This window comes from Melospiza melodia, chromosome 18 (genome assembly GCF_035770615.1).
Source record: "Melospiza melodia melodia isolate bMelMel2 chromosome 18, bMelMel2.pri, whole genome shotgun sequence".
Classification (NCBI taxonomy): Eukaryota; Metazoa; Chordata; class Aves; order Passeriformes; family Passerellidae; genus Melospiza; species Melospiza melodia.
Window position 1 is genome coordinate 7,972,682 of NC_086211.1, and position 8,898 is coordinate 7,981,579.

The 8,898-nt window shown below is 50.4% G+C and overlaps 1 protein-coding gene across 1 annotated transcript; it reads left to right on the top strand.

Moving 5' to 3' along the window:
* Nucleotides 1-618: 618 nt before the first annotated feature.
* ITPRIPL2 (ITPRIP like 2) lies at nucleotides 619-5,922 on the top strand (the record flags this gene model as incomplete). The annotated part of the gene is made up of 1 exon (XM_063171451.1): nucleotides 619-5,922. A coding segment is annotated over one exon (1,518 nt), but the record flags the coding sequence as incomplete, so codon positions are not given.
* Between the last annotated feature and the right edge of the window lie 2,976 nt (nucleotides 5,923-8,898).

Sequence of the window (8,898 nt, forward strand, 5' to 3'; positions counted from 1 at the left end):
TTCTTTGAGGAAAACCGTGCATCGTGGAGCTTGTGACACCACACCGCTGTCCCCTCCTGTGGGGGTACAGAAACTCAGCTTGACACCAAAACACGCTGCAGGACGCTGATGCAGGGAGGGGGACACGGAACTGCCGACTCTCGCTCCTCTCTCGGGGCCAGCACGGGCAGGGCTGCGGGGGGCTCTGCCCGCTTGGGCGGGAAGGCGGGAAAGGGGAGATCGGGAAATCAGCGGGAGATCGGGAAATCAGCGGGAGATCGGGACAAGCGGGACATCGCGAAATCGGAAAGCCGCGACCGCGCGGGCGGCGCCGCTCCCCGCCCCGGGCCGGCCCCCGTCGGACAACGCCCCCGGCCCTCGGGCCGCCGCCCGCGGCATTTCCTCTGAGCTCAGCCGGCGGCTGACGCGGGCCCGCGTCCCTCGGAAGAGGAAGCCGGCGGCGGAGCGGAGCGGAGCGGCGGCCGGGGCAGGCAGGGGCGCGGCGGGCGAGGGGCAGCGGCGGGGCCCGCGCTGGGGGCGGCCGGGGCGGCGGAGGAGGGGGCCGGCGGGGGCGGGCGCTCCCCGCCCGCGGGGCCGGGCGGCGGCGGCGGCTCCCCCCGCGGCCCGAGCCCCCGCCGCGCCCTGCCCGTGTCCCCCCTCCGCGTGCGGGGCTTCTGGCCGCTGCTGACGGCGCTCTGCACCGCGCTCCTCTGCCTCTACCAGGCGCTGCGCGGCAGCGCGGCCGGCGAGGGCGCGGGGGGCCCGGAGGACGCGGCGGCGGAGGCGGCGGCGGAGGCGGCGGGGTCCGGGCTGCCGCTGCTGAAGGGCTCGGCGCTGCTGCTGCTCGGCTGCCTGCTGGCCCGCTGCTACGGCGCGACGGGCGGCGGCTCCGGGCGCGGCGGGGCGCGGGGCGCGGCGGGGGCGCGGCGCGGAGCCCTGGAGCGGTTCCACGCGCGGCAGCTGCGGGTGTCGCCGCACGTGCTGGGGCACAGCAAGGCGCACGTGGGCCGGGTGGTGGCCGAGCTGGTGCGCGCCGCCAAGGCGCAGGGGCTGCAGCCCGGCCCGCTGGCGCTCAGCCTGCGCGGGGACTTCGTGCGCATCGGCAGCGCCTACGAGCAGCACAAGGTGCGCAGCCCCGACTGCTTCGACATCCTGGTGCCCCTGCGGCTGCCGCCGCACCTGGAGCCGCAGCCGCGCTGCGCTGACGGGCTGGGGCCGTGCGGCGCCTTCGTCTGCGGCCTGCGGGCGAGGGACGGCTGGACACGACGCTGCCGGCCCTTCGCCGAGGGCTTCTGCGTGGAGCTGCAGGGCCGCAGCCACCTCTCCTCGGGGCTGGTGCTGCGCTGGTTCCAGGGCCATCTGCAGCGGTGCCTGGGCGCCGTGCGCTATCGGCTGCAGGAGCGGTGCCGCGTCAGCCTCTCGGCGTGCCCCGGGCAGCCCCCCACGCTGCACATCCTGCCCTGCTCTGACTACGTGTGCTGCCACATCTCCATGGCCGTGCGCCTCATCCCGGCCATCCCTCTCGGCGACGCCCTCTACCTCACGGCCCTGCCGCCCGGGGGCCCCCACGGCTCCCCGGCCCCCGAGGCGCTCTGGGGCCTCAACGCCTCGCGGCAGGAGCAGCGGCTGCTGGGCTGGCTGAAGGAGCAGGCCCCGGCCGCCTCCTGCCACCTCAAGTGCCTGCAGATCCTCAAGGGCCTGCGGGACCTCCGCGGGCACGGCCTGGAGGAGCCGTTCTGCTCCCAGTGGGGCCGGGTGCTCTCCTCGTACGTACTGAAGACGGCCCTCTTCTCCCTGCTGCTGCAGGGGCCCTTGGAGGCCTGGGATGAGCAGTTCCTGGTGGAGCGGCTGGAGGACCTGGTGCTGTACCTCAGGGACTGCCTGCGCAAGCAGGTGCTGATGGATTTCTTCCTGGGCAACACCAGCCTCCCCGAGGCCGTGGCGCTGCCCCGGTTCCTCAAGGAAGCCGCCCCTGTGAACTTGCTGTCTGCTTTTGACGGGCCCACGCTGGACCTTGTGGCCTTCCAGCTGGTCAGCACGTGGGTGCAGGCCCCGCACATCATCAGGATGTACAGCAGCCCCCGGTACTGGCGCCCGGTGCCCGCCCCGTGCCGCCACAGCGCTGAGGCCAAGCGGGAGCTGCCAGCGGGAGAGTGAGCTGGGAGAGCTGCTGGCACCTGGGACTCTCCATCACACACTCCAGACTCACCGGTGCTGGGAAAGCTGCTGGCACCCGAGACTCTCCATCACACACTCCAGACTCCCCGGTGCTGGGAGAGCTGCTGGTACCCAAGACTCCATCACACACTCCCGGCTCCCCAGTGCTGGCACCCCAGACTCTCCATCGCACACACCCAGCTCCCTGGTGCTTCAGGAACCTGCATCTGCCTGAGGATGCTGGGACTGATGAATTGTGCTTCTGTGGTTCTGTTCCTGCCCTGAGAAGAGCGGGCCAAGACTTACTGAAGTTGTGATTTTCATTCTCATTGGTTTTACGTGGGGAAATTCTGACATTTCTGGGGAAATGCCTTAGTCCTCAAGCCTTTGGTTTACAGTTTGCAAACTAAAAGGCTCAAACTGAAATTTTTAGAAATCCGTGTTAACTTCTTGTCTTAGTGGCAAAATAGCTTTTTCTGAGATTTTCTTTTTATGATGCAAAATCCATGTGGGATTTAAAAATCTTCCAAGTGCAAACAGCTCATCCCCCATCCATCAATGTACCAAGATGTTCCTAAAATGTGATAAGCACTAGAGCATGGGTGTGGATCACAGTTTGAAATGCTCAATGCCATGCTTTAAATTTCCTGGGTAATCGAGCACATTGTGCTGAACAGAAATGTAACACATGTTAATGTAAACTTGAGGGAAGGAGTGAAACTGCTCTTATAACAGGATGAAGAATCTAGTTTTACATTTGTGTTCAAGTGAAGGTTATATTGAAGGATTGAAGTGCAGATAGAAGGAAACAAATAGCACTTTATTTTCACAAAGGCCTTATTTTTAGGATAATTGGCTGCACTAAATATTGCTATTGAGGAGGCATTAGTGTTTTGTTAGAGTGGTAGTTAAATTACCCCAAGGAAAACCTTTTAAAAGAAATACTCTGAGGTTCATTAGTTTGTGGGTTCTAGTTGAGTTCTATTATTTGTTTCTGTATTCAAGTATTATTTCCTTAGAATATGCTTTACCTCAAGGACCAACAACAAAATAAGAAATTCTCTATTATATTTTGGAACAAACTTTAAACCAGTCCAAATCTCAGTGCCATAAGTTGACTGTGGCACCCTCCTGCTCCCTGGTAGGAGTTTGGTAGGATTTTTGGATAGCTGCCTAACCAGTTGTCTTGATTGTGTCAGTGTTTGAACCAAATAACCTTGATGGAATTTTCTAGTGCTGTATTATAGCAAATTGTTATTTTTTTATGGGGAGAAGAAAGTAAAATATTTCAGGGTACTTCAGAATTATTTAGCAGTGATTCGTGGTACAGTAGCAGTCCTGGGCTACAGATTCTGATGCCCTCTGAGTATAAATATCAGGCAGATAATTGCCACTTTTTATCTGGTTATGTCCCAGTTGCTGGAATAACCTGGTGAGTTGTGATGCAGCCAGGTTTGCAAGTGTCCTTACAATGCAGGTGTACCAGGGTATCAAAAAATTCAGAAATTCAAATCCTTACTTTTTTTGGTCACCTGCTCAAGCATTCAATGTATTAAGTCCCAAAATGTATTGCTGGTGCTCAGGAAGCTAAGCAAGTGCCTTATTACCTGCAGTGCTGTGTCCTGAGAGAGCACTCCCAAATTGTGAAGGACCACCAAGTGTAACTTCTGGGGAGCTTTAGGATAGCCTGAAGTAACTAACCTGCTCTTCCTCTCCCTGGTGAATTGGTGTGCCTTACTCACAGTTCTGTGCATCAGAACATGAAACAAACATTGTCAGAATCTATGAAGCTTTATACAAGTCTATTTTTCTAAATGGAAACACTCCCTAGGCAGATGTTTGCCTACTTTTGTCTATTTCTTTAACTGCTCTTGCAGTCATATTTTCAGGTAATTATGGCATAGGTCACACCCACAAGCTGGGTTATTTTTGTATTCGAAGCCCTGTGCTTCTTTCTACAAATACAAATAGTGTATTTATAGGTAGTATTGATCAAATGTTCTTTGCACATGGTATTTAAGACTAAGTCAGCTACATTCTGGGTTGTTGGGTTTTTTTTGTAGCAGACCATGATATGTACTATTTTTGCAGGCTTGTGTTTCTTGGCATTTAAAATAAGATTCAAGATTCAGTTCTGCAATCAAAGCCATTGAATCTTTTGCCCAAAGAAGAACTAGATGGCCAGCCCAGAGTCCTGTGGCTGCCTGAACTCTTGACATGAAAATCCTTGAGTTGTTAATTCTGGCATCATGATCACTTCAGTCAGCTGTCTGTCTGTTTATATCACTGCATCCCTGTCTCTGGAAAGGGAACTTTTCTCTGGACAGGGGTGTGAATTTGTTTACTATGGCCACAATACATGGAAATCTGTAATGGACTTGGTAAGGAATTCCTCACTAAAATGTGGTAAGGTCAGGAGAAGAGAATTGCATTGGAAAATACATGACAAGAAGAGATGGTAGAGAATGTAAATAGTTTAGAAAATGAAAGTTGGGCTGAGGGGTGAGTGACAATGATGGTAAACTCTCAGTGAGGATGCACTGCAAACAAGCCAAAGGACATGGGGTAAAATTGGAGAACTATTGAAAGGAAGTGGGTTTGGAGTGTAGGGTAAAGAGATTTAAGTGGGTTTTGTTTTGACAATATTTCCAAAGCAGTTGAGTCCATCAGGGTAAAAAGTGAGGCAAGCCCTCAGTTCATTAGCTATGCAAGTAGATCTTCAGTGTGAGTTTTTGCTCAGAAGGCATGCTTTGAGTTGATGATGGAGAAAATGCATGTGTCTGCTTTCACCTTGAGCTTGGGTGAGCCTTGAGGTGAGGGGCATCCTGCCATGAGGCAATGTGTGTGCACTTGGTGGCTCAGGTGTACAACTGAGATATTAAATGTATTCCCCTTATCTGCTCTAAAGCATGCATTCATGAATAGCATTGATGAAAGGAGCTGACAGAAGTTGGGTTTCTGTTACAGCATTCATCTTATTCCACAGAAACATGACAGCACTGGTGCCTGCTGCGTGCTGGGGCTGTTTTCAGGGCCTTATCTCCAGGAGGTGTACAGAGAGCTTGACCCATATGAGTAATCCTGTGGCCCTTTTGCCTTCTTCCTCCTCTCCCAGCCCATGGATACACAGCAAGGTTATGCTTACCTGTTTGCTAAGGCTGTAGCTGTTGAAATGTACCGTGGATTCAGTAGGGTTGCCTGTATGTGTGTAAACAGAAACACAAACACAGAAAAAGGAGCAAGTTATTTAGCACTAACACAGGCTCTTGGTTCTCTTACCTGCAACCTAATTTTGCAAAGTCTGTGCAAATGAAGTTGTTTTTATTCAACATTGATTGGGAAGAGGAGTCAGACCTGCAAGATAATAAGTTAATTTACAGTACCAAAATTCATGTATGTAATTTCATTTTGTGTTGAAAAATGCTCTCTATTTCTCAAAGGCATTATATTTTATCTGACCAAATATCTTGCAAACATTCCTCTTTTGATTTCGAATCTCTGTGGAGTAATGTAAATTTTAAGTATCTTTTTGTAATGGACATTCCTGGTACAACTATTTTTTGCTGGTTAATCATAAGACCAAAGAGGAAACTGAAGTGTTCAGCTGCTAATGTTTTGGTTTTTTAAGTGTTTATAGGCTCAAAGTGTCAGCCCATTTTAATGAAACGTTTATAAATTCATTTCCTATTTAATTCCAAAGTACATTTGCACTTTTATTGTTTCCATAAAAAGTTGGTGGTTTTGTTTGAATATTTCACTGTCATAATAAACAGCTGTGTTAAAGCATCTGTGCCTCAAGATTTAAATTCCTTGTTGCCTTTTTTTCACTAACAGCTACCTGCAGCCACAGAACTGTAATTGGCAGGTGTATGTGCTCTTTAGGAGGAGACTCCTGAAGTGGCCAAATGCTGGAAAAGCAGGAAGTCCACGCCTTGGGAGCTGTGCAGAGGGATGTGGAGGAGAGCCAGAAGGGAGAGTGGAGCACAGCTGGCACTGCCTGTGGTGCTGCTGACTTCTGAAATGGAGCACCTTGGGGTTTGTGGTTGGCTTGCTCAGAGTTGCTGTTTCCTTGGTTCCAGTGTTGGGTTGCTGCAGATCTGCTCTTTCTGGTGCTTCATTTCACAGTGTCTGTGTGATTCTTCAGCATGGCATGTCCAGACACGTCTCCGTGCCAAACAGGGTAGGTCAGGCTTTTATTAAATGTGGGAAAAGTCCTGCTGAAGGCAGCAGGAGCTTTTTGGATGGGCCACCAAATTGCCTTTATTAGTCTTTGTAAGATGCAACAACTATACACATAGCTTTGCTGGTGTTCCCTATTAATGAAATAACAGCAAGACCCTGAGCTTTTAAATCATTGAATCAAAGCCAGGCTGGAAGTGGCTTTCTGCAGGTCTTTGTGTGCCTGCCTTTGCCTTGCAGGAGCTGCTTCTGAGAGGGGCAGCAGTTGCTGGCACAGGGTGGCTAACGGGCTTCTTGCTGGCAAAGTCTGGAGATATGTCAACATTTAGTGTCAACACTCAGCCACCCAAGCTGGCATGGTGAAAATGTATTTAGAGCTTCAACTCTAATAACATTATCTCTTGTTAATGGCTTCCTTAAAAGCAATAGCCCTCCTCTGGTCTCCATTCAGTTCTTGCTCTGAAGTTATTCTCTGTTTGAAGCCTGAGTTCCTATTCAACAGGAGAGAAACACAGTACTTTCCTTTAGTGATAAATCTGTTAACAAAAAATTAACTGGCCTAAGGACTTGCATGCATGGTGTTTAAAGAAAAGCCTGTTTGCATCCATCACATTGGATAAATTGTTTAAAATCTTTCCATCCTTGTGCAAATACCTCCTTGCAATGCAGCCAAGATCAGTAGTGAATTGCTGATTAAATACTGCTAATGCAAGTTAATGCTGTCAGAAGGGAAGGGGATCTTACTTGTGCATCCCATTTTCATATGGCTCCAAAAGATTTCAGACACGAGAAATTTCCAGGCTGGTTTATTTCTTGTGTCACCTCTTTCAATGTATGCCTGGTGATCTTCCTGAGGTAAGTGACATAATTTCAGTAGCTGGCAAGAAGAGCAGCCAGTCCCACTTTTCTTGGGCTGACAGCACTGGGACGCTGGTTGTTGAGAGAGGAATAAGGACTGGCACCCCTTACAGCACCAGGATTCTTCTTCAGTGCTTGCTGATGCTTTGGAGCACGCTCCTCTGCTTGCTGGAGAGGCTGGAGGAGCTCCAGCCCTACAACAAGCAGGATATGGACGGCTGACCATGGGTAGATCTCTCCGGATTTCTCAAACAAAACAGGTGGCTAATTAAGAGACTACCTCTGCTCTTGTGCACAGTACCTTCAGTGTCCTATTTTAAATAAGTAACCAAGAATTGGGGTATTTGCCAGTGCTTTGTAAGAGATCAGCAGCAGAGCTCTACAGGTAATGTGTGTTCTGTGTCTGTAAACAGCCCGTGGATTGGAGTAACGATTTATATGCAAAATGCTTTAAGGTTGTTAGCAACGTGTGCATCAAATGTCACCGTGTACCGGGCTCTGTGTTAAGCTTTGGATTTTTCCTTTTAAAGGATAGCAATGGTGATTCAGAGACTCGGAAGAATTCGGTGTATTCCAATACAAGCTACTTTTCTTGACACTTCTGGGAGTTCCTCCCTCCTCTCCTACCCCACCCAAAAAAACCTCAAACCAAACCAAGAGAAAAATGAAACATAAACACCCCCCCCCCCAAAAAAACCCAAAACCAAACAGAAACAACAAAAAAATAAACCCCCAAAAGCCCCACAAAACCTCTGAAAAAAATGGGACCAGAGCTGCATAGAGAATACTCATCTCTCTGGGCTGGGCTGAATGTGACACGGGTTTGTTAGTGATTTCACGATACTTGTGATTGTCTGTGGGCTTTTATCCCTGCCACAGGGTCCCCATGATAATCTGGGTGAGGGGGAGGGAAAAAGGGGATGCAAGGAAACGAGCAGACAGGCTTGATGGATATCGTGCTGGGAAAAGTTACCAAAAATTACCAAAAATTTATTATGGATTCCTAGGGCATAAAGTGAAAGAGTTGCTTTGAGAAGTCTCACTGTACTGACTGAAAACAAACAGCAGTAGAAACAGGAAGAACAGCAAACAGCCCACTTCTGCCTGACAATTTCAGTCCACTCCTTTTAGTTTCAAGTAGGGGAGAGGAGAAACTTGGAGCTGAATTCACTGGCAATCCATGTGTGTACTGCTTCAGGGGAGAGCAAAGGAGAGGGCAGCTCTTGGCTCTCTCTTTCAGGGCTTAATCCTGTGCAAAATTAAAATGCTGAAATACAAAACTCCCATCGAGGGAGGGAGTGTTTGGGTGCAGTTTGCCAGTCTGTCTCCTGTGCTCCACCAGATGACAATCAGGGATCACTGGTTTTGAAGGCAAGTCAAAATTCACTCTGATTTACACAAGCTGGAAGCTGCTCCTGAGTTTCCCAGCTCCTCCTGCCGTGGCAAGGGAGCTGCTGCTCTGCCTGAGCGGGGGAAATGCCGGAGCGGCCGCTGCAGAGGAAATGAGTCATTCCTCTATTTCTGTTGCAAAAGACTTCTCTGTGCTGTGCAATGCGTTTAGGAATATATTCCTACAGCTTCTTGGAAGTTCTCCTAGGACCACGTTGAGGCATAAAAGCATCAGCAAATGAGCGGGCACATTACAGATTTTTCCTTCATTTAAATTGGTTGTGCAGGCTTGGCTTCTACAGGAGGGATTTTCAGGAACCCTGAATTTTGTGCAGT